The sequence below is a fragment of the Rhinolophus sinicus genome, linkage group LG11, assembly GCF_036562045.2.
Source record: "Rhinolophus sinicus isolate RSC01 linkage group LG11, ASM3656204v1, whole genome shotgun sequence".
Taxonomy (NCBI): domain Eukaryota; kingdom Metazoa; phylum Chordata; class Mammalia; order Chiroptera; family Rhinolophidae; genus Rhinolophus; species Rhinolophus sinicus.
This window is the reverse complement of record NC_133760.1, coordinates 72,043,919-72,068,084: the sequence shown is the minus strand read 5'-3', so window position 1 is coordinate 72,068,084 and position 24,166 is coordinate 72,043,919. Positions and strand designations below refer to the sequence as shown.

The following is a 24,166-nucleotide window of genomic DNA, read 5'->3' as shown; positions in this document are numbered from 1 at the left end:
ATCTGTTGGAAAGAAAATCACCCCTGTTTTTGATTATATGCTCATTATTTCCTCACTTTGTTCTGTCATTACTGCATTATACTTACAGTATAAAGCTGCCTTCTTTTTTCATCAACATGTTACCACTGTGGAATTTCATTTCTACATAATCATAGCTTGCTGCCTTTTGCTAGCCTCTGAATATTCTCAGAAGCACCTGGTCACTCAAATATTGAGGGAAAATATCTTTGGACACACTTTCTTTTCCACTCTGGTCCTGTCCAAGATGGCAGGACACACTGGTATATAGCAACAGTGAAAGAGAAACTAGGGCGTTGAGGTGTCTTGTCTCCTCAGAGTACTGCTTGGTACGAGCCACTTCAGATGCCGCCTCTGCTTTCAGCATGTCTGCTGTCTGCTCACTCTTCTGCATCTGGTACAGGTGAAACTGAGATAAATTTGGAGGCCATAAATTTCTTTAGTGCCTTGTGTTTCATAAAATAGATATCGATTTCCACTTATGTTTCAATTCTGGAGATTTCTGTCATGATTTTCAAGTAGCTCAGAAGTTGTCTTATTATCTGTGGCAGCCAGTAGTATAAATTGCTTTCTTTCCTTTCCAGGAAATGCTTCCAGACTGCACACTTTTATTTAGAAGACAGTACTTCCCCTCGAGTGATATCCACACCTCCAACACCTGTCTTTCCAATTTCAGGTAATAGCTTAAAGTGTGACCGTGAGTAGCCGGTAGATGTTTATGGAGAAGCACAGTGTTGGAAGGTTTGTCCTCATTGGAATACGTAACAAATGACTTAAATATAGATTAGTAAATATTTGTGTTGCCCCAAATATTTATTCCATCACATATCAGGCACCCAGGTTTATATCTTGTTCTCATAAATTTTGAACATTCTTAACCATACAGATGATGTGACAAAATAATTTATAATTGTTCAGATGTAATATGTTACAGAACATAAATATTGTAACAACAAAATATTAGTTAAGAATAATGCTAACTTTCGGTCATTTCAGTTACTTTAATGGAAACCTAAACAGCAAAGCAGACTAAATCAATGCAGTAGAGTAGACAGGACAAGATAACAAAAATGAGGATAAAGCTTAGTTTCTTCCTGATCCTGTGAGTTTACATGAGAAAAGTTCTCTTCACTGCATTAGAAAAAAAAAAAAAAAACATAAAATGGTTAGGGTAGAAAAATTCATGAGTCCAAAGAGTGCATGGTTGCCTGAAATACTTCAAATCAAAATGTCAGACAGTTTAATACCTGGGAAAACATTAAGTATTTTTTTTTTAGCAGTACTTACCTGGTTACAATATGTAACAATTAGCCGGTGTCATTCTGATTAAGACACCCATTGAGCCTATAGTTCACACTATAACTAAATTCATAGACACTTAATTAACATTGTATAACGTTTCGGAATGAAAGGGGTAACAAAAAAAAGAATTGTCTAGAAATGTGTGGTCTATGGAAGAAACACTGGAAGTCAGAGGATGAGACAAGGATAGAGAGAGTCACCAATCAGGGAAACAAAAGGAAAAATTCATCTACGTGGCCATTTTACAGAAACCTCTTTTTAAAATTGCCTGGTACTACATAAGTTATTGCTAAAGGCCCGAGTTCTACTGGATGTTATTTTCTGGGATCTCATGATTTTAAAAACAGAAGAAAGAGAGAGAGAGAGAGAGAGAGAGAGAGAGAGAGAGGCATTTTCTTTGTAATTTTCAGTAGATGTAGGAATTAGAAATATTTGGCTCTTTTTTTTTTTCTCTTTCATCAACTCTGTGTCTTTAACAACTACTGTTTTATTTCTGTTTTTCTAGTTTATATTAAAATTCTGTGTGTTTATTTTAGTACAGCACAATTTCTCATCCACATATTTAGAATTTGGAGACTGGCAGTTCTCAGGTATCTGTTGCCTTTTGATTCCCTTCACTTTCAAACATACCTCTTCTGCATACCCCAGGAGCATGGGGGTGCAAATTAACCATCATGTTATCCAAAGTCCAACATAGTTTATTATTAACAACAAATCAAATAAAGGACCTTGTCCGTGAAACCCAAAATCCAAAATCCCTATTCTAAGTTTCAGAACAGTTATCAAGGTCATTTTCTCCTGATCACCTAAACATGCACATTTTCATGTAAAATCAGAAAATAAAAAGATATGTTCATCTCACTTACTTGCAGACCAATTCATAAAAGAAATTACCAAAATAACACAACTGTAAATAAAAAGTAGTCAGTTTACTTGTGAAAGAGGTTACCTGTACAGGAGAATATCAGTGGGTTTGAAGGACTTTTGCTAGAAGAGCCAATGATTTAGATGTGACAAATCATTTCTGTTTTCTTATCTAATTATAAAACCTTCCAGGCAAGATCCTTCTGTAGGTGTGAAGGTGGAATTACATCTTTGTCTAGTGTTTCTTAAGTTTAACTGACTAACTCAATTTTAGTATTCAGGTACACTCATCTAAGAGACAGAACAGATGGATTCTAATTTTTTTTTTTAATCAACAAATTCTTGGTAACTGAAGCTTAAAAGTATTAAATGGCCTAGATGTTGAACATCTGTTGATGTAAATAACTGTTTCTAGTGAAATGTGTTTGATGTTTCCTTGTCAGAGAAATCACTTGTGAAATTGCATACTGTGAACTAGTAATATGTTTAATCTAAGACAGTCTTTCCAGGAAAAAAAAAAAAAAATAGAGCCAGTTGAAATCATTTGGCCCCTTCACTATTAATTAACAGATCCAGTGACTTTGTTTACATAGCATATTTTCAAGTTAGAATTTTTGAAATATCACAGATTAAAAGTCCCAAAGGTTTCTGACATTATTTTTAATGAATAGTCTGCATATAAATGTTCTTTATTATTTAAAAAGTGAAGGAAAAAAATGTTTTCAAATGTAAAAATCTGACTAGTTAACTGTAAGCCTTTAAACTATACAATTTTATAAAACTGAAATTGCACTCTATATTACATTTAGGCCATGGTAAAATTGAAAGTATATTATGTCTACATTTTCTCCAGAATTTACATGCAACTCCCACTCATGTTCAAGAAAGTTACCCATAAAGAGATACAGTTTATTAATAAGAAGAGAGGGTTTGGTGGTATTTATAATTTAACATTGAAAATTAATTCTTTTTTTCTTTAGAGTATGAGCAGAAAAGAGAGTCCTGATCAAAACAATTCTAAAATGCAGGTTATGATTGATAATAAATATAGAGAAAATTGGTAATTGTTGCTTAATGTTTCATTGACTGCTGTGATTCAGTTGGGATTATAAATGCACTTGAAGTTTTTTTAGAAGAAGGTACTTTATAAATCTTTATAAATGAGAGGCACATCCATTTAATTTGAATTATCCTTTCTAACTTAAATTTTTTATTCACTTAGATGATGTTGGAGCAATTCCAATAAAGCACTTTCCGAAGCATGTTGCAGACTTACATGCAAGCAGTGGCTTTAGTGAAGAATTTGAGGTATGATTTTAATGTGTATTTTAAGTGATATGGAAAATAGCAAATTTAAGAGATTCAGCAGTAGACTGTTTCTTGACCTAATGTCATTGAAACCATTTTCACTTTTAGCAAGAATGTTAGTTCCATAGTCACTATGTGTTTGGGAGAAATATTATGTTTATCATATAATTTAGGAAATTGGTTTTCCATTTTAAAAGCCATGTTGTACTAGAAGAAAAATTAAAAACATTGTTAATACTCATCCATAAAATATAGAACTCCAGCATTCTTTTATTTTTTAATTAAAATTTATTGTGGTGACAGTGGTTAGTAAAATTACATAGGTTTCAATTATCTGAATTAGTAACACTGATTCCTTTTAATTTCTAAATTATATAAGTTACACTAAACCACTAAATTTCATGATTTTCAGCCAGAATACATACAAACTCTTAATTGTAAGCATTACATCAGTTTGAATGCACTTATTGGTACAAGTATAATAAATATTATACAAGGTAAAATCCCATCTTCTCAAGAAAATAATATATTTCTAAAAAACATTTAAACTTTACAATCAGTGAAAATTTTTCTGCTAGTACCCCTTAACATCCTCTTAGATAGAAGGGACAGGGAGATTTATTGCAAATTTATCGTGGCCCACTGAACTACCCATTTAGCAGATTTTTCAAAACAGGGTTCCATAAGCTCCGAGTGAACAATAACGACCACAAACAATATGTTACATTATTGACCGCTCCCTAATATGCCCGTCACTGTACTAAGTGATTCTGTATTTAACCTTCACCCAACTCTGCAAATTGTTTTTATTTCTATCCCTGTGACTGATTAAATCAACTTTCACAGAAGTTAATTAACAACGAATCAATAGCAGAGCTGGGATTCAAACATAGGTTTGTAATTTTAAAATTCATGTCCTTTCCGTGCCAGCAAATTGGGGGTCTTCAGGCCCCCTCTGGCCCCTCCCCTGTAAGAATCATCACTTTACTTTTCTGTCTCCCCCTAAACTCCCATTCTGAGCTCTGATCCTGAGCAGAGGGTGCACTCTTTCCATTGACCCAGCACCCTCATCCCGGGAGTTACATTAACCAAGGTGTATATTGGTTATATATAAAAAATGCCATAGATTAGAAAGCTTTAAGAAACCAAAACAATCAAAAATGAAATATGCTAGAGTTTTACTAAATTTAAGAAAAAAGCCAATTCATTTCATCTTAAAAGAAATCTAAGTGTCAGCTACATTGAATAAAAAAAACAGTGTGAGAGAATGACAAAGTAAACTGAAATAATATAAAGAATTGCATACTTAAAACATCAAATTATTTTTTCTTACTATAATAGAGGTTCGTTCCTGGGGGGTGCGATGTTAAACTCATAAAAACTATCAGGTTCAGATCAAACAAAATAATAATTGAAAGAGGGATACTATATCGAGGATAGGCTAGTCTTCCAGATGTTAAAAACCATAAAGAAAAAAATAGACAATTTATAATAAAAGTTGCTGATAGCATATGCGCAAAGGCCAATTTATAGTTTTTAACTATAAAATCATTTTGAATATTATTAAGCCGTTTGTAACAATTAAATTAATAAAATAACCTCAGAAAGTGTTTTCTTAATTCCATTGCTTTTAACCCAGTTTGATTCAAGAAAACTTTTCATTAACTTAACAATTAGCCTAATAACTAATAATGCTGGGCCTTTTAAGGGCTTCATATATTAAATTGTTTTTAAATCTAGAATCAGAATGACTTGCTGTAAAGAGGCCTCAAAAGCTTATTTGGAGAGAGGCTGGGCAGTTTGCCGATGAATCATTTTCATATTTGGGTTATATACTTCCTCAAAAATTATAAGGCTTTCATGTTATGCTTTTAATATTAACTAATTGTAAATTCCATACTAACATGTTTAGATAGAAAGCATCTCTAAAAAGAATTTTATTAATTTTAAAAGATAATTGCCAGAAGTAATTTTTCTGTACCCACTGGTTTAAATTAAAAAGAGGTCTACTAATTAAATATGTAGAAAGCAATGCTATCTAAATTTTTGTTGTCAAAATGACCCAAAAAAAAAGTTTTCAGAAATTTTTAATATTTTGACAGCTCTAAATCTGTTACAAACCACCTAATAGAATGCTGTTTATTCTTTAAAATCACTCAAAATAAACAAAAAATGTATCACTAATTAAGAGTTTCAAATAGTGCCAGAGTGGGCAAATAGTATTATATTTGGATAATAGCAAATCTGACTAACATGACAAAATGTGTCATCAAATAGATGGTGGTTCTCATCTCCGTTTGTTTTTTTAAATCCATCATATTTTTATACCACTGTCCCTTTTTAAAATGTCACTTTTTTCCTTTTACATAATTTGAAAGTTCCAAATTGTTAGAATTTTTGATTTGCATGCAACTGTTTGAAACATTGTTTTGTTACTATTTGACAAATGTATTTATTGCATGATCATAGTTTTCCATTGTAAACCTAATATGAACACTTTTTTTTCTCATTTGTCGTGTGCTGTGGAATTTGATTTCTTTACTTTTTTGGCATTCATTCCCTCATTAGACACTGAAAGAGTTTTACCAGGTAAGGCATTATTTCACTGCATTTTCTTTTAGCCAAGAAATAGTTGTAACATGTAAAAAATATACATATTTTTGGATAGACTGTTTTGTTTTGTCTTCTTCGTGATATTTTAAGGCACTTTGTTTGAAAGAATATGTGTTAAAATGTTATACGTGCAATTTCTTTACAGGAAGTGCAGAGCTGTACTGTTGATTTAGGTATTACAGCAGACAGCTCCAATCACCCAGACAACAAACACAAGAACCGATACATAAACATTGTTGCCTGTAAGTACATCCTTAACTCAGCTCTGACTTTGGTAGCATCGTCATTTAAACAATATCTGGAAGTCTTCTGAGAGCGGACGTTAGTGTAACTGTTTCAGGACCTTTTTTTCCGGGAATAAGACTTGTGTTAGACAACACATAGCATTCTGTCACTCCAATTTCAATACATTCTGTAGTTAATGACATCTGTTGTTTTTAAATTAAAACAAACTTCAATTTTAATCCAGTCCTGTCTCAGGTCCCATGGACTGTAAATTTGTTCTTATGGTTTCTGTCATTATTTATATTCCATGGTCCTAGTGGCACTTTAGATCTACCTACTTTTATGTGAATTTATTCACCAAGTGATATTTTCTTTAGACTTTATTTTTTCCTTCTGACAATTTCCTCCCTCTTTTGACATTCTCCCTGGGTTTTATAAAGGGTTAGAGTCCTTCTTTCCCTTTGTTTTCTTAGCTGTTCTCTCTCTTTTTCTTCTTAATGAGCAGCTATCTGGCTCTTTTCTGTAATGCAAGTTTACCTATTTCTTCCTATGAAATTACCATCTTTCTTCCTTCTTTTTGTAATTGAAGCATAATTGACATACAACATTCTATTAGTTTCAGGTGTACAACATAGCAATTCAACATTTGTATGCAGTACCTCTTATTTACATCTCTTCCCTTTTATTTTCTTTTATATTCCCTCCCTCCATCTCTTGAAATCCGTCTTCATTCCCCCTGCCCGAAACTTCTCCTTATATCCTTCCTTACATATTCACTGAGCTTCTATTATCACATTTTTCTAAATAGTTGCATAGTTGCTGCCTTCCTTGCCACAGTGCTTACACTAACTTTCTTTTTAGCAGACGGTTCTGCTTCCTGTTTGTCTTCCCCAATGGAAGCCGCTATCTCAGCTGCACATAAAAACTCAGCTGCTTCTTGGAGAGGGTGAAATTTTTAAACTATTCCCTCTACAAGCTAAATAAAATGCCCACCAGCTAACTAAGAAGAGGATGGAGATTAACATTTATTGAACACCTGCTGTATGCCTGGCACTGTAAAGACATTATTTTGTTTAATCTCCAAAACAACTTGGCAAGATAGGTCATAACAGTCCTATTTTAGAAATGAAGAAAAACAACCCAGGAAATTTACCCAGTAACATCCATCAAAATGTATTAGAACCATAATAAAAAAGTATGTCAGCCTGGCCCAAACCCATCGTTCCATTGCCGCACGTCTATTTCTGCACCTTCCTAAGCCGCTATTGTCTCAGAGGTATTATTATCCCAGAATATCTCTTTAACTTGTCATGGTTTCGCCTGTATTCACTTCCTCGTCCTTGAAAAGAATAAATGGGCTGCTCTGTGAAACTACCACGTTTCCTCCCAGTAACACTTTGCTTTCTTTTTATGTAGTTCCTGCAAGTAAATAGAGTTTCTCTGTAGAACTGAAGTCAATCCCCAACCCCTCATTTCACCATGGTTTAATTGCCACAGTACACACTGTGTAAATTACCATCGTTCTCATCCCGTTACAGACGGTGCAGGATCCACGTCCTCTGTTCTTGGACAAACACTCACTCTCCTGCCTCCCTTTTCAGTAGTTTCTCTGTGAGGTTCTTCCCTTGAAAGAGCCACCTGCTGTAACCATTCACAGAAACTTCCTCATGCCTTCTGCTTTCTCTTCTACGTTCTCTTCCTCCATCAGTCTCCTCTCCAGAGCATAATGCTGCCATCCATCCTTTGCTTTCTAAGACCCCATCACTGCCTCTTCCCTTCAGCAGCTCTCCACTTTCACAGCCCCAGCACCCACCTTTAGAGACCCATCTAAGATGCCAAGTTCAGGTTTCAGTAGGAAAACATTTAGTATCATCCCAAACTAACACAATTTCTTCCTTCATGTTCCACTACTACTTTGCACCTCTCTCTCGCCTCCTGAGTATTCCTGTCTGTGTGTATGTCTAGTCTCACCTTCTACTAGAAAACTTCTTGAAGGCAGAAGCTCTTGTTTCTTTTTATCTTTATCTTTGTCGTCGCTGTAGCCCCAAAAAGCCTACTAAAGTAAATTATATTTGCATTGATGTTAATTGTACTTGATAAATTACGATGTAAATTTTATTTTATTTTTTTAATTAAAAAAAATGACTAAATAAATGACCTTTATGCTGCAAAGTAGTCTGTACTCTAATGAATTTTTTTTTATATTATTACAGATGATCATAGTAGGGTTAAGCTTGCACAACTTGCTGAAAAAGACGGCAAACTGACGGATTACATCAATGCCAATTATGTTGACGTAAGCATGTTTTGATGGAAATATTTGTGGAAATCACATTAGACTATGAATTGATTATACCACTGTGCTGTGCATATACTAGTACTTCATTTATGTTGTACGGTAGATAATAAAAAAGACACATCAGCGGTGAGCGATCCTGTGATTGAAGGATTTCAGATTGAATTACAGTCTAGCTATTGTATTTGGTGTATCTTCTACATGAGAAAGGGATTCAGGCTGGGAGTGTATGTTCAAGGTGGAATGTGTATGTTCAGATGGGTTTGGAACTCCTTACATGTGAAGGCCAGGACCTGTGCTTAGTTTGAATGTCCCGGAACTCCTTAGCACAACATCGTGTCGATAGCAGCTGATCAATAAATCCTGACTGAAAACTGTCCAAAGTGGTACCAGCTAAAAGTGATCGCTAAACCAGTTATCTGCCTTGATAATCCTGGGCATCCCTCAGGAACCCAGCTTTGTGGGACTTACTGGGGCTCCCAAGGGCTGCAGACCACTCACTAACTTACTGATTTTTCACTGTGGTCGACTGAATGTCGGAGGAACGCTGTCATTTTCCGATACTGACCTCTCAGTCTAGCTGTCTTAAGGCTTACGCTGTGTGCAACACGGAGTTCAAAGAAGTTAGTTCCAAATATAAGTAAACAGTGGGTTAAAGGCATCCGCTTCATGCTTCCAGAGCAGGCCATTTTTATGTCCTATCAAACATGGGCTTTGGAGTCAGAACTGATTTGGCCTCCAGCTCTGCCCCTGGCTAGCTGGGGGAGTTTGGAAAGCCACTTAATGCCTCTGAGCATCCGTTTCCTCATCTCCAAATCAGGGATGATGCTTTCATTTTGCATATAGGTTAAGGATGAGGGTTAATGCGTATAAAGCATCTTGGCCAATAGTGGGGGCTCAGTGAAGCATAGCTATTAAAGGTTAGCATTGCTCAGTTCCAGCAGAGAGAGGGTCAGGAGACAACCCCAGAGGTTTCCTAACTGATGCAGACAGCGGAGCCCCAGTGCCTGACACATTTCAGAGCTGCACAACGAAGGACCAGATAGTAAGCATGGTACACAGACTTCGTAAATGTACTTGAAGTAGAGGTGCAGAGGATTGTGGTGGTGTCAAACAAAGACAACTCTTTTTCTTCCACAAAAAAAATATAGTTAAAGAAGAGTTGCTGTATTCGTTAGTACTGTCACATTCCTCCAGCTTTGCAAGTTTAGTTTTATACTTTTCTCCTACAGAAAAAAATGTGCTGACCTTAAACACTTAAGTCTTATACGGTTACAAATAGCATGCAGATCAGTGAGTAAGAAATATTTGTCCTTCATTTCTTCAGGGTTACAACAGACCAAAAGCTTACATTGCTGCCCAAGGCCCACTGAAATCCACGGCCGAAGATTTCTGGAGAATGATATGGGAGCATAATGTGGAAGTAATTGTCATGATAACAAACCTCGTGGAGAAAGGACGGGTATGTCATCCCCACCATAGTGATTAGAGGTGCTTTAAATGACTTTTAATAGAGTCAGCGTTCGGAAGCAGCAAAAGTTATGAGAGCCAGTCAGGATTCCTTTCTGTATTGTATGATAGTGAAGGAAAACAGTTAACATTATAGGTCACAGAGTTTCCCTGTAAATCATGTTGTCTGCTATTTAAATGCATTCTTCATACTGTGAGAAAAAGTAAATGGGACACACCAAAAAACATTGCAGAGTGAAACCAATTTTAATCCAGAAAAGCTGTATTCCCGTGCTGACTCAATCCATCGGACCACACTTTCCTCATCTGAAAGGGGGATGTTTGAACCAGATCATTTTAAGTTCCCTTCAGTTCTATTATTCTGTCCCTGTTCTCCTCTACAGCTCATCTGCAGTCACGTAAAAAAAGGACATATTTAGAACAGTGAGAGATCCATTCCTGTCACAGTCTCAGGCCTGCACAGATTTCGGTGACACCTCTTACCTTGCTCATTCGGAATATGGAAACAGCATCTTCTTTCTCTTTTGCAGAGAAAATGTGATCAGTACTGGCCTGCCGAGGGTAGTGAAGAGTATGGGAACTTTCTGGTCACTCAGAAGAGTGTTCAGATGCTTGCCTATTATACTGTGAGGAATTTTACTCTAAGAAACACAAAGATAAAAAAGGTGAGCTCACAAGTGACGGACATCAACGACTGAGTAACACATCTGGTTGTTTTCTTTGTTTCAAGTGAATAGGTGCTATAACCAAGACAGGGTAAAAAAATAAAAGATAGATAATTAATGGCATGAAGAGTCCTTATCACAGCCACACTTCAATCCCAAAGGTTTCTCTTGAGTCTTTAAATTTAAATGCTAGCCATTTCTTTGAAGCTAAGATAGATTGGTCATGGTGCCGATGGTTGCAATGGATGTGAGTCACAAATGAAAATCTCTGCCCCCTGTGATAACTGCACATTCTACTGAAAAGAGTAGAGACTGACAAAAGGGGGTAAAAAAACAAAAACCTTGATGTATTAATCAGGATTCTCCAGAGAAATAGAACTAAGAGCTCATGTGCGTGGATGGATGGGTAGATAGATGAGAGAGAGAGAGAGAGAGAGAGAGAGAGAGAGAGAGAGAGAGAGAGAACTATCATTGATTTTAAGAAATTGCACGAGTGATTGTGGACCCTACAAATCAGAAATCTGTGAAGCAGGCAGCAGCCTGGATATTCAGGTCAGAGTTAATATTGCCATCTTATGTTCAAATTCATTAGGGCAGCTGGCTGGAATTTCAGGCAGGTTTTCTATTTTGCAGTTTTGAGAAGTCCTTTTATTCCAGAATCCTCATTCGTTGTTCTTAAGGCCGTCAATGTAGCGGTCGGGGCCCACTCGCACGATGGAGCATCATATGCTTGACTCAAGGCTGACTGATGTGTCAATCACATCTAATAAATACCTTGACAGCAACATCTGGTATGATTGGTGTTTGACCAAACCACACACCACCATAGCCTAGCCAAGTTGACACATAAAATGAACCCTCACAAGTGGCAATGTATTTTTTATTTTTATTTTTTTTGCTTCTTTATGGACTACCATCACGCTATGAAGGCCGAGTCGATGTTTCAGAACCCCGTGTGTGTTTGTGTATATTCCTGTTGTTAGCTATCTGGTCTCTTTCAGGGCTCCCAGAAAGGCAGACCCAGTGGGCGCGTGATCACGCAGTACCACTACACGCAGTGGCCCGACATGGGCGTGCCGGAGTACTCACTGCCGGTGCTGGCCTTCGTGAGAAAGGCAGCCCACGCCAAGCGCCATGCCGTGGGGCCTGTGGTTGTCCACTGCAGGTGAGTCTCAGAGCTGGGTTTCTAAACCCACAGAATTGTTTATGCTCCGACAGAGTGAACCAGTGGAGCAAAGGTTTTACCAAAGTGGGAATGATTTCATGGAGTGGTTTCATGAGGGGGATGAAATTACACGCCCATTTTTGAAAGGATCGATCACTACGCAATGAGTGTGCTGGTTTCAGAATTTGATGACTGAATATTCAAAGTACCACATGGTTCTATGACATTCAGTATTTTATTTGATTGTTGAATTGAATTTCAACTTATTAACTATGTGGGGCAGGTGGAACAATGTTTCGTTGTTGAACTAACATTTATTACAACACAATGCTGTGGGATAAACATGCTTGAGATGTAACTCCTGTTCCTAGGACTAAACAGTCTATTGCAGAGTTACTGCGCCAGGTTTACATTAAAGAAACCAAAGCACACAGAGTGTGAGAATTTGACTTTTAAGTTGTTTCGAGATGGTTTGAGATCAAAACCCCTTTCTCATTTTCCTGAGTTTTTCCTAATATATCATATTGAACGTGTTATCAATTCATCATTTCCCAATATTTTAACTCCCAAGACTGGGTTGATGATAAGAAAGAATGATATAGCAAAGAAAGAAGAAATAATATGGTAGAGGTTTAATTGAATATTTTTTCAGTTAAAAGAAAAACAGTTGACGTTTACTGAGTTGCTAACTCTATGCCAGGCTTTATGACCACAAAAATCAAGTTCATTTCTACGTGCAGAATTTCGTCAAAGCAGTGTCTGTGTTTTTAGAGAAGCAAATATTTACCTTTGATAGACAGCTCATCTGACATATTCTAATTACCTATCTCATGAGTTATCCTCAAGGTTTGAGAGACCTATCTAGAGTTATTTTTCATCTGTTAGCCTGAAGACAAGCTGAGGGAAACAGGAAGATGCAAGGAAAATAGCTCTGAAGGTCAGGAATTGTTTCTCAGCAAATGGAGAAGGACCCGGGTATTGTGCAGAGCAGGTGCTAATTTTCCACTCTAGTACTGTCTACTTGTTGGAGCGTCTGAAAAGAATCTCTGTCTATGAATTCTGTCTCTCCGGTAGAGTCTTTGAAGAAGTCGACAGATAATGGCCCTTTAGAAATCACTGCAGTTACGCTTTATTCCTCACAATCTCACTGAAATGATATTTTTAGCAGCAAATCTTATCAAATTCTTTTTCCCGTTAATGTGGAAACCTTTACAAACATGTCTACCCGGCAATACAGACCCAGGGACCTTTTCTTTGCAGAGTTTGGTGAAGCTGATGCTTTCATTTTTCTCACCCTAACTATCTATTTGCTGAGCTCTGATGCATTATGATAGTTTCATTGTACGATATAAAATGAATAATAAATATAATTATTGAAAATAAAGAAGTCTCCAACCCAAATAGTCGGCTTGTTTTGCAGTTTGACCTGTAGTAAAAAATAAAAGAAACTTTTTGTTACCTGAGCATTATGCTTAACAACTAAACTGCTTCCAGCTTTGGATCACTAATTAATTATATGGCTCATTTCCTTTTGGAAGGAAATTGTTTTAATTTACAAGACAGTTACTAGTGACCTATCTTCAGGCTATTTTATGCTTGACATTGAAATAGTTTCTTCCTTGTGTTCTCTTTAGTGCTGGAGTTGGAAGAACTGGCACATATATTGTACTAGACAGTATGTTGCAGCAAATTCAACACGAAGGAACTGTCAACATTTTTGGCTTCTTAAAACACATCCGTTCACAAAGAAATTATTTGGTACAAACTGAGGTATGAGAAAAGGGATCATTTTATTTATCTATGGATTGGAAATGTCACTAAAATGCTGAAGCTGGGTGGGACAGAGTTTGTGTTAGCAGGTGTATTAGTCTGCTGGGGCTGCCATAATAAAGGACTACAAACCAGGTGAATTAAAACATCAGAAATGTGTGGTCTCATAGTTCTGGAGGACAGAAGTCCAAAATCAATGTGTTGGTTGGGCTCTGCTCCCTCTGCAGGGAAGGATCCTTTTTTGTCTCCTCAAGCTTCTGGTAGCCCCTTGAGCTCCTTGGGTGTAACAGCATAATTTCAGTCTCTGCCTCCATCTTCAAATAGCTGTCTTCCCTCTGTGTCTATGTGTGTCCAGATTTCCCTCTTCTTATGACACTAGTCACTACCTCATTCTAACTACTTACCTCTGCAATGACCCTATTTACATAGAAGGCCACCTTCTAAGGTACTTGGGGTTAGGGCTTCAACATATCTTTTGGGGAGACACCATTCAACCCATAAAACCAGGTAATTGCGTGTAACTTATAGACAGGCCAGCTAAGTTTCGTATTTTGTGACCAAATAAGGAATATGTTTAAAATAACAATGGTGACAGAGAAGATTCAGAAAATGAGTAAATGGATCAGTCAACGCCCATTTCTGCCAGCAAGATCCTCAACTTTTTCTGCACATAGAGAATAAATGGATTCATTTTCATATTCAAAGAGTATGAATTATGCTCAAATTATATCCCTTTTTAGGCCCATATCCTTTACCCACCTATGACACAGGACAAAGTCTATACATCTGTATTTGTTTTCACTATGTCTAAATAATGAATTTAAATTGAAATGTATGATGTCAGCTTAAAAGCAATCGAGACAAATGACTGGCTTTAAAACCAAAACAAACCAAACTTCATTCCATGAAGGAAATAACATTCTAGTGAGATAAGACCAGAGAATAGTCTCATACATGAAAGAGAAGATGACTTTTAAAAACTGTATAGGTAATTGTGCTAAATTATACTATATGACTGGCTAAAGGAGATTTGGAATGGACAGAAGGGAAGACCCATCAGAAGAGTAGACGTCATGGAAATCCTCGTGTAAAATGTGGAAGGAAGTAGGCCTCAGGTTTGAAGGATGGGCAGAGGAGGCATTGCTTTGCCTCCCCCAATCTTCCTGCCTCCTTCCCACAAAGGTCAAGCTGCAGGAAATAAAGAGGTGAGCGATGAGAAGAGCTATGTTCTGTCTTGACTGCCGCCTTTCCGCCACCTGACGTCCTGCCAGGCCTGAGAAGCAATCTTCTGTGGGTTTCTCCCCGTACTTTGTAAAGCTCCTTTTGTCTGTGGATGGAAGCTGCTCCTTTTACACCTGGACACATGTAAGAAAAACCTGATGTTATATTCCCCGTTGTCGTTGTTTTGCCAGGAACAGTATGTCTTCATTCACGATGCCCTGGTCGAGGCCATACTTAGTAAAGAAACCGAGGTGCTGGACAGTCACATCCACGCCTACGTCAATGCACTCCTCATTCCTGGACCAACAGGCAGAACAAAGCTAGAGAAGCAATTCAAGGTGAGTCCTCTTCGAAGCCTCTGGGGTTTCACCACAGAACTAAATGTTCCTGTGTCGTCTCATGGGAGTCGATGAGGCCGTGCTGATGGGCAGAGAGCACGGCTGGCACAGTGGCTTCTATTGTTCTTAACAGCAGGCAGCGAAGCCACGTGGTAAGTTTCAAGGAGAACCTTAATTGTGAGTGGCAACAAGAAAAGTTCTCAGAAACCCTAGACTAACTTTTATAAAGGCAGGCTCGGTCCAGGAAAGGAGGGCACCAAGCCCAACAGAATGAACAGACAGAACTGACAATTCAGACTGTACAAGTGCTCTTTTTACTTTGAAAATGCCAGACCACTCAACGATGAATGCTGTGGCTCAGGCTGTTCATGCTACTCTTTTGAAAAACTCTATCTCATTTGAAGCCCCTGAACTAGAATAGGCCACACACAACAATGGCTTCTGCAGCCCGTTTCTCCCACTCGCCCTGTCACGAGGCAGTGTGCAGGAGAGGAGGGCATGTTTGGTTCTATATTGTTCCTCCTGCATCACTAGCTCTCTGACTTCCAAAACTCAGTCAGCAAAGATTCAGAAAGCAGATGCTACCAGACCTGCCAGCTGCCGGGGGAGGGGGGGTGTTGTTTGCAGAGTCATGGCTTTCCAGAGCAATGGAGGCTATGTTACTTTGCTCCACATTGTGTCTCTACTAACCTAATTTCCCAGGGTTCCTAGAGAAACAGGGCCGGTTTCTGAGAAGGAATATCTAGGAAGAATTCAAAAGACCCCAGAGAAAAAAAACCCAGGAGAGGCCACAAACCTTGAGATTTCAGTATTTTCTCTCTCTTCTGCCCCAGCCGACAACACAGAAGATGTTAGCACTATGAATTTGCTCTAACGTTTTGCTTTCTCAGTCAGCACCTTTTGTGCTTTGGGGAGAATAAGAAAAAGATGAGGGGTGAATGCTGAACTTAGAACCTACTGTCAGGAAACCATAAATATTTGGTTTACTCAGCCAAACTTATCTGAGTCCTAAAGGAGAGCTTAAAAGGAAGAAAGGTGCATGGTTCAGCTTCCAGAAACAGAGAGTAAAGAAATAGAAGACATTAACATTAGGTTGTTAGGCTAACTTTTCCCTAAATTGAAAATATGTATACGTATTACCCATTTTCAACAGAATTCTCAGTTAAATATGGTTTACCCCCTACACAATTACATAAGAGAATTGATATGGCTTATACTGGATAACCCAAGATTAAAAAGGAAATATTTATTAGATCCAATTAAAAAGAGACATTTCACTCTCTTTCTTGTTAACATCACAACTAGGGAAATGTAGGGAAGAGAGAGAGAGTGTGTGTGTGTGTGTGTGTATCTACACTATCATATCAGAAAAGATATTTATTCAAGTTCATTCATAAAAAATGTCTTTGAAATAAATTACATGTCTATTTATTCAATAAATATTTACCAGAAACCTATCAGAGGCCAGGCTTCTGTGTTTAATACTGATTTTAAAGTTAATAAAGGAAAGTCAAGAGCCAAAAACATCCAAAGCCATACTTAAAAATAAGGAATAAGGAAGAGAAATGTATTGTATTGTATATGGAAGACTTATTATGCAGATACAATAATTCATATTCTAAAAGAGACAAACCAGAGAAAGCATGCACATGTGGAAATTTTTATGTGATAGATATGACATTACAAATTAGTAATGAAAGGATGGATTAATTAATAAATGATGTTGGGACAATTTCTATGTGGAAACAAGAAAAATTGGGTCTCTACCTTACCTCAAATCCTAAAATTATTCAGGGTGGATTAAGTACTTCAAGGTCAAAGCAAAGTTTTTTAACTTATAGGAAAGTATCTTTCAAGAACTTCAGGGTAGAGAAGAACTTTTTAAATAAAAATGTAATAAAAATCTTAAGGAAAATCTTTAAAAATTGGGTGTAAATGTGTGATTAAAGACAACAAACATTTGCAACTTTTTAAACAGAATATAGATTTACATTCAAGCCATCAAAACCCCTGACAAATTAATAAATGGCAATGAAGTAGAAATTAAAAAGGCAGTGATCAAAGAAGAAATCTAAATGGCTAATGAACACTAAAATTCCCCATCTCATAATAGTAAAGGAAATGCAAATCAAAACCGTGACAGCATTTTTCATCTATCAGACTGTCAAAATTAAACACTGATGACTACTAATTCTCTATAGAAGCCCCTACATGTGTGCACATTCAGAAATATACAAGCAATGTTCATTGTTACAAAGTTTGACATACCAAAACATTGGAAATTACCTGAACATTCACTACTTGGGAGCAGATAAATAGCAAATAGATTATTCATGTGATGGAATACTAAGAGAATGAATACTAAGAGAACGACTAAAATCCAACTACATGAAATCCAACTATACACACACACACACACACACACACACACACACACACACACAAACGCATCATGCAGTTGACCTCCCAACTGCAGTGTGACATTTAAGTAGAAGAAATAGAGGGTGCACACCCATGAAAGAAGCCATGAGGGAGATTTTCCCAATGCTGAAAGTCAAACTAGAAAGCAAGTGTTCTCACCTCCTTCCAACTTTCCTGGTGTAAAACACACATGTGCCAGGGAGTTCCCTAAAACAAGGTTTAGTTCAAGAAATTCTTAGAAAAGAAGTCAGATATATTTACATTCAGTATCTTAGCTTGGTTGGGCTGCGTGTGTGTGTGTGTGTATTTGAGTGACTTAAATGAAATAATCTGTGTTTTTCCTTGACTCCTTCTCAGCTCCTGAGTCAATCAAATATACAGCAGAGCGACTATTCTACAGCCCTAAAGCAATTCAACAGGGAAAAGAACAGAACTTCTTCCATCATCCCCGGTAGGTTATGTTAAATCTTGAAAAAAGGGAACTTTTATTTCTTTTATAATAGAAGCCCTTGTAAGTTATTTGAAAACATTTGTACATTTTAGGACAGAAGCAATACACTCATCTTTTTCTAATTATGCATGATAATGTAACTGTTAATAGGACTCTCAAACCCTGAAGTTTCATCTAAAAATACATAGAACGTTTAGCTTAAAGGTTCAAGATACTCAACTTGAGAAATACAGCTCTCTTGTGCAATTTGGGGAGGAGGGGGGAGGTGTAGCACTGAGAGAGCATGGTTTACCTTGAATGTTCTGTGTTCCAGTGGAGAGATCCAGGGTTGGCATTTCGTCCCTGAGTGGAGAAGGCACAGACTACATCAATGCCTCCTATATCATGGTAAGTCAGAGAAATCACTGCTGCAAGCTTGTGTTACCAGAACCCAAAACAGGGTGGGGTACCTGGTGCTTCGGCCTGGCTGCAAACGTGGGCAGCCCCACGGTGGACATAAGTCAGATCTGATCACTGCAGACCCACAGGCCACAGTTGCAACAGATTACAGCATTCCTTGATGTTTTTATGTATGCTGGGGCTGGGGAAACCTCAGGCAAAGCAGATAAATAGATGCAGGAATCAAATGCCATTCGGGACTGGTGAGGCGATACAAAACATACACCACCCATCTAAGGAGGGGGTGCCTGGACACCGAAGGTATTCTGTTGCCAGAAGTGTGAAACTTGGTACTCTGCCATTGGGACTTGTGGAAAGTGAGGAATATAAACTCTACTCCAGATTTCCACCCTATCTAGTGTAGGAGACATGGGCCACAAGTCATTCTGATGAGTCTGCTCCTAGAGCTTATAGTTGGGTAAACGTGGGCATAGCACTTAACTTCTTGAGTTTCCATTTCATCATCTGGAAAATGAGGATCACATTTCCTATCCCATAACACTGCTGTGAGGAATAGATGATCGAAGGGAAGAAAATGCTTAGTGCTATTCCTGGCATATAGGAAGTGCCCCCTAGACATTGACTAGAATAATCACATTGTTATTTATAAGTGCAATCTGAAAATAATGAGATTGCCATAAACTTATAAATGTTTTCTGAATGTTGAAAATTCTACGCTGGGGTTCTAGCTTCTCTTTCATTCTGCAGGGTTATTATCAGAGCAATGAATTCATCATCACCCAGCATCCCCTCCTCCACACCATCAAGGATTTCTGGAGGATGATATGGGACCACAACGCCCAGCTGGTGGTTATGCTTCCTGATGGTCAAAATATGGTAAGTCCCACAGGTCACTTTTAGTACTTTCCTTAGGAGGCAAATATCAAGTCACAACAGCCAGAAGTGCAGCATATAGAGAAAGTAATGTTTTCCAGCTAATCAACTAATGTCATTGGAGTTGCACCTTGTCTGCTATTGGGCCTCGTTTGGTTATGCAAGCTTCCAGGCCTGAAATTCTTGAATGCCAGTTTTAAACAAGGGTAGGTTAAAATTAATTCAAATTTAAGCATTTTGTGGCACTGCCAGAATCACAATCATGAATGAAGTCAGTCCATATGCTTTTTTTTTTTTTTTAATAAAACATGTTACATTACTTGGATATTTCCTCAATTTAAGAGGGACCAATTTGGAATAAGGTGAACTCCTAGAATAGGAAGGACTTCTTTTAGTATTAGAAAATCATGGCTACCCTATGCTCTTTTTTGTATGTATTTGGAGAACCCTCAAAATAAAACCAAACTAATATTTCATTTAAGCTTTGCATATACACTTTGAGATTCATTTCTTGTCCATAAAGTTACACTGACTATTCCAAATGATGCTGGAAATTGCGGAGCTCTTAAAATCACTTGATTTTTTTCTACTCGGTTATCAATTATAGCGGCAACAACTAGTCTTTGTTACTGAAAAGATAGGAAAGCGAAATAACAAAGCAATAGTTTGGGTTCTTAAGTTTTATTTTGTAGATCGATCGGGTTTAAGACTCAAGATTTTAAGACTAAATTTTGAAATTCAGAGAAAAATTTGAATTGAATTTTCTATGGTAACCAGTTAACTTCATTTCACAGTCTGACGTGTTAGACATTTTTTTTTAAACCTAGAGTTTTCTTTGGTTTTTAATCCTCAGGCAGAAGATGAATTTGTTTATTGGCCAAATAAAGATGAGCCTATAAATTGTGAAAGCTTTAAGGTCACTCTTATGGCTGAAGAACACAAATGTCTGTCTAATGAAGAAAAAATTTTAATTCAAGATTTTATCTTAGAAGCTACACAGGTATGGATATAATTTCAATGACAAAATTTTCATCTTAAGTACATGTTAAGTATATGCTCATTTAAGGATCTTTTCTAGCAATAACAAGAAGGAATCTGATTTCTTACAGATTGAGACAGATTATCCAAATAATACATTTTACTTTACTTGTCACTTCCATTTTAAATATCTTATGGAATCATTAAACCATTTGTCATCACTAAACTACATGGGTCATGACTTCTACACATACAGGAAATCAAAGATTTCTCAAAACATTTGTTGACAAAACTTAAGTTAAAAATAAACACAGTAAAAAAATTCATCAAAAAATTCCTAATTCTGATGTGTTAAGGCAAGGGTTTACTTGGGATTCTCCTAAGTAAAATGGAAAGCATATTACCTACTAAATTAACTAATTTCTTTCTAGCAATGTACAGTGAGTTGATAAGTGAAGAAGTGCTTTGAAAATGTGCAGTAAGTACAATGAACTAAAATTGCTTTCCTAAACCCTTGTGACCTACAACGCATCAATCTAAATTATTTGTCAATAATTATTTACATAATACAGTACAGTGCATTCTTTTTTATATAGCTACACTAAAATGCTGGAAGGTACTAGGAATGATGAGTAAGGCATGTGAGATTTCAGAATAGCTTCTCGATCAGAAGAAAAAATTAAGTCCTATTTTAGATGGTTGAACTGTTTCACTCTGCCCTTATCTGAAACTAGTAAACCATATATGGTATACAAGAAGATTCATTATTCTGCAGAATATTTGAATGACAAAGCATATAAATTTGATAATGCAAGTAGATTACTAATGTAAACATTGCAATGGAACAGGATCCTACTTGATTAAAACAAAAAAGTGAACGCGTTGATTCTGGTCCCATGATGAGCACTGTGGCCTTGGGGGAATGGCTCACGTTCCTTATTTGTGAAATGAGAGGCAGACACCAGAAGAGTAGTGAGGCCCCTGAGAGCCGTTAAATTCCTTGCTCATTCCCACCTGTCACTGTTCCTAAACATTTCAGAAACACCCATTCAGACCTGTAGTCTCTCATGCCCTCCTCCCAAAGAAAGCTTATTAGGAAATTAATAATCATTAGATGCCCATTATCTTGTCAAACCCTCATTACTGGTCATATCTAATATCTAGCTTGACCTGTGTAATCAGCCAGTCTTTCTCCTGGTATTATGCAAAAGATAAACTAGAAAATAAGCATTCACGATTGATCCCACGTCAGTATGTCCTCTCTATATAAATCAGCTGTGGTAAACACCTTGATCCCCCAGGAATCTAACATAGGGATGGGCAGTATTTCAAAATAATGGTGAAAGAAGAGGGAAAGACTGAAGTGGGCGGTTCCATAACTTCAGACACAGCATTTGAGGATGGTAGAGGGGTGAAGGTCTGTACTATAGAGACCGGAATTCATTTCAGTGTTCAGGAGGTTTGGAATCAAGAGCTGGGGGCTTTTACTAATTTATTGGTTATATGAGTTATTTTTTAATTATTAAATATTGAATAGGTTAAAAAGAATGTCCATAAAATATGCACAAGGTATAAAAATGATACTATACATGAAATCAAGGAAAAGAACTCAGCCTTTGCCTTTGAAGCCCCTCACAAGCTCTCCATTAAAAGCAGCCACTTGCTGGATCCGTGTTTCTCACTTTCTTGATTTACTTTATAATTTTACCTTTTGCCGTTGTATTCCTTAACACAATATTCTTTAGTTTTTAATCTCTTTGAACTTCCTATAAATTATCTTATGTGTGCTTTTCAGAGGTTTTCTCACTTTTCTTCATCATGATGCTGCTGAGATTTGTCCACGTAATTGAGTATAGTTCCAGTTTATATACTTTGGTTATTTAGCATTCCAGTTTAGAAATATACTTTTCCCATTCTACATTTGGGTTATTACTTGTTTGTGTTTGGTTGGTTGGTTGGTTTGGTTTGGTTTGCTATTACAAATAATACTGCTATGAATATTTTTCAACACATGCAAAATTTTCTCTTGGGTATACCTGTGCATTCTCCCTCTGGGTCACAGGGACGTGCATCCAACTTCAGCACCTTTGTTACGTAATGCCAACTCTTTTTCCAAAGTGGTTCTGCCAGTCTACTTACCCATCAGGAGTGCCGGAATGATGTGGAATCTCCACATCCTCACCAGTGTTGTGATGAAAATGATATGGCATCTCGTGGTGTTTGTAATTTGCATTTCCCTTGTTGCAAATGAAGTTAAATATCTTTACATCATCTTTCATGAAGTTTCTGTTCAGGATTTTTGCCCCATTTTCTATTACGTTATTTACCATTTTCTTATTGGTTTATTGGTGGTCTTTGTATACTCTTGATGCTGATCCTTTTAAATTATACATGTTAAAAATACCTTCTTTAACTTTGTGATTTGTCGTTTTTCCTTTGATTTTGTTGTTGTTGTTTAATCCATTTGAATTTATTAAGCTTTTCCTTTCCCACTTTTTTAAGGAAATCTTCTAGTGTCTTTAAAAAGTCCCTTTTTACCTTGAAAATTTTCCTTTTTACCCTATTTTCTAAATGGTTTGTTATTTTCTAGATGTTTAGGTTGGTACAAAAGTAATTGCGGTTCTTGCAGTTACTTTTAACCACAATTACTTTTGCACCAACCTAATAGCTTCACCTGAAATTATGGAATTCATATTTTGTAGTATATTTTGTGAGGTGAGAGTCCAATTTCATTATTTTCCATGTGGATAACCATTGTCCAAGCATCATTTATTGATCAGCAATATCAGTTTGGTCCTAAATCAAATTTCCATGGCATATGCATGGGCTTGTTTCTGGGATCTCTGTCTTATTCCATTGATCTCTTTGTTCATCACGCTGCCAAAACTATAGAGTCTTGTTGTTACAGGCTATCAGAATTCTTGATATCTAATGAGATAATTGTTTTTGTTTTTCAGTAGCATCTTGGCTATTTGGGACTTTTACGCTTCCACATAAAATTAAGGTTCTGCTGCTTATTTTTAAATGTAGCATTTTATTGAGTACACTTTAGGACCTTGTAGTCAGAGGTTCACATGATTTAAAGTCACAGAGGCTGGTGGGTCACTTAAGCAAGACTCAGAACTGGGCCTGGAGTGGAACCTGCATTCTGCCCACTGTGCGTGGCGGCAGCGTCATCCTTCCCTTAGGTAAACCTAAGAAATGCTGGGATTTGAAGAAGCCTATGCTGTTTTCAAAATAAATTTTAACCCTGAAGATTTATTTTTTTATAATTTTCAATGTCGTAGCACAGAGGCCCCCTTTGGTACATACTTTCATGATTTGATTGGCATGATAATCCCAGAAGTAAGGTTGATTGTTAAAATAAAAAAGGGATACGTCTGTAAATGATGAATGTGGTATTGCAACAGTTTCTTTCTTCAGCCCGTCTACACAGAGGACGGGTTGTTACTACTGCTGCTCACTCATGCAAGGTGTTTAATTTTAATTCCTGATTTCCCTGCAATTCCTGATTTTCCTCAATTATTTTACTCACTAACCAATCTGATTCTTTTAAAAACCTTAATTTTGTTTTCTTCTTATAGGATGATTATGTACTTGAAGTAAGACATTTTCAGTGTCCCAAATGGCCAAATCCAGATAGCCCCATTAGTAAAACTTTTGAACTTATAAGTATTATCAAAGAAGAGGCCGCCAGCAGGGATGGGCCCATGATCGTTCATGATGAGTAAGTTCCACACTTGAAATCGTGCCTTAGCGTCCTCTGGGTGTGTGTGTATTTCTATTGTT

General features: G+C 37.0%; 1 protein-coding gene across 4 annotated transcripts in view; it reads left to right on the top strand.

Annotated features, from left to right (window-relative positions):
• Positions 1-24,166, top strand: part of PTPRZ1 (protein tyrosine phosphatase receptor type Z1) — a 165,250-nt gene that overhangs the window by 137,693 nt on the left and 3,391 nt on the right. For 2 of the 4 annotated variants that reach the window (XM_019750066.2, XM_019750064.2), the window contains exons 14-28: positions 603-694; positions 3,407-3,492; positions 6,061-6,081; positions 6,251-6,347; positions 8,544-8,626; positions 9,954-10,088; positions 10,627-10,761; positions 11,763-11,926; positions 13,561-13,696; positions 15,109-15,255; positions 18,034-18,127; positions 18,441-18,514; positions 19,274-19,402; positions 20,253-20,399; positions 23,962-24,104. In XM_019750066.2, coding sequence (XP_019605625.2) covers positions 603-694; positions 3,407-3,492; positions 6,061-6,081; positions 6,251-6,347; positions 8,544-8,626; positions 9,954-10,088; positions 10,627-10,761; positions 11,763-11,926; positions 13,561-13,696; positions 15,109-15,255; positions 18,034-18,127; positions 18,441-18,514; positions 19,274-19,402; positions 20,253-20,399; positions 23,962-24,104 — 1,683 coding nt within the window. The remainder of the gene's footprint in view (positions 1-602; positions 695-3,406; positions 3,493-6,060; positions 6,082-6,250; positions 6,348-8,543; positions 8,627-9,953; positions 10,089-10,626; positions 10,762-11,762; positions 11,927-13,560; positions 13,697-15,108; positions 15,256-18,033; positions 18,128-18,440; positions 18,515-19,273; positions 19,403-20,252; positions 20,400-23,961; positions 24,105-24,166) is intronic. The other 2 variants (XM_019750067.2, XM_019750065.2) reach the window with 1 other exon arrangement.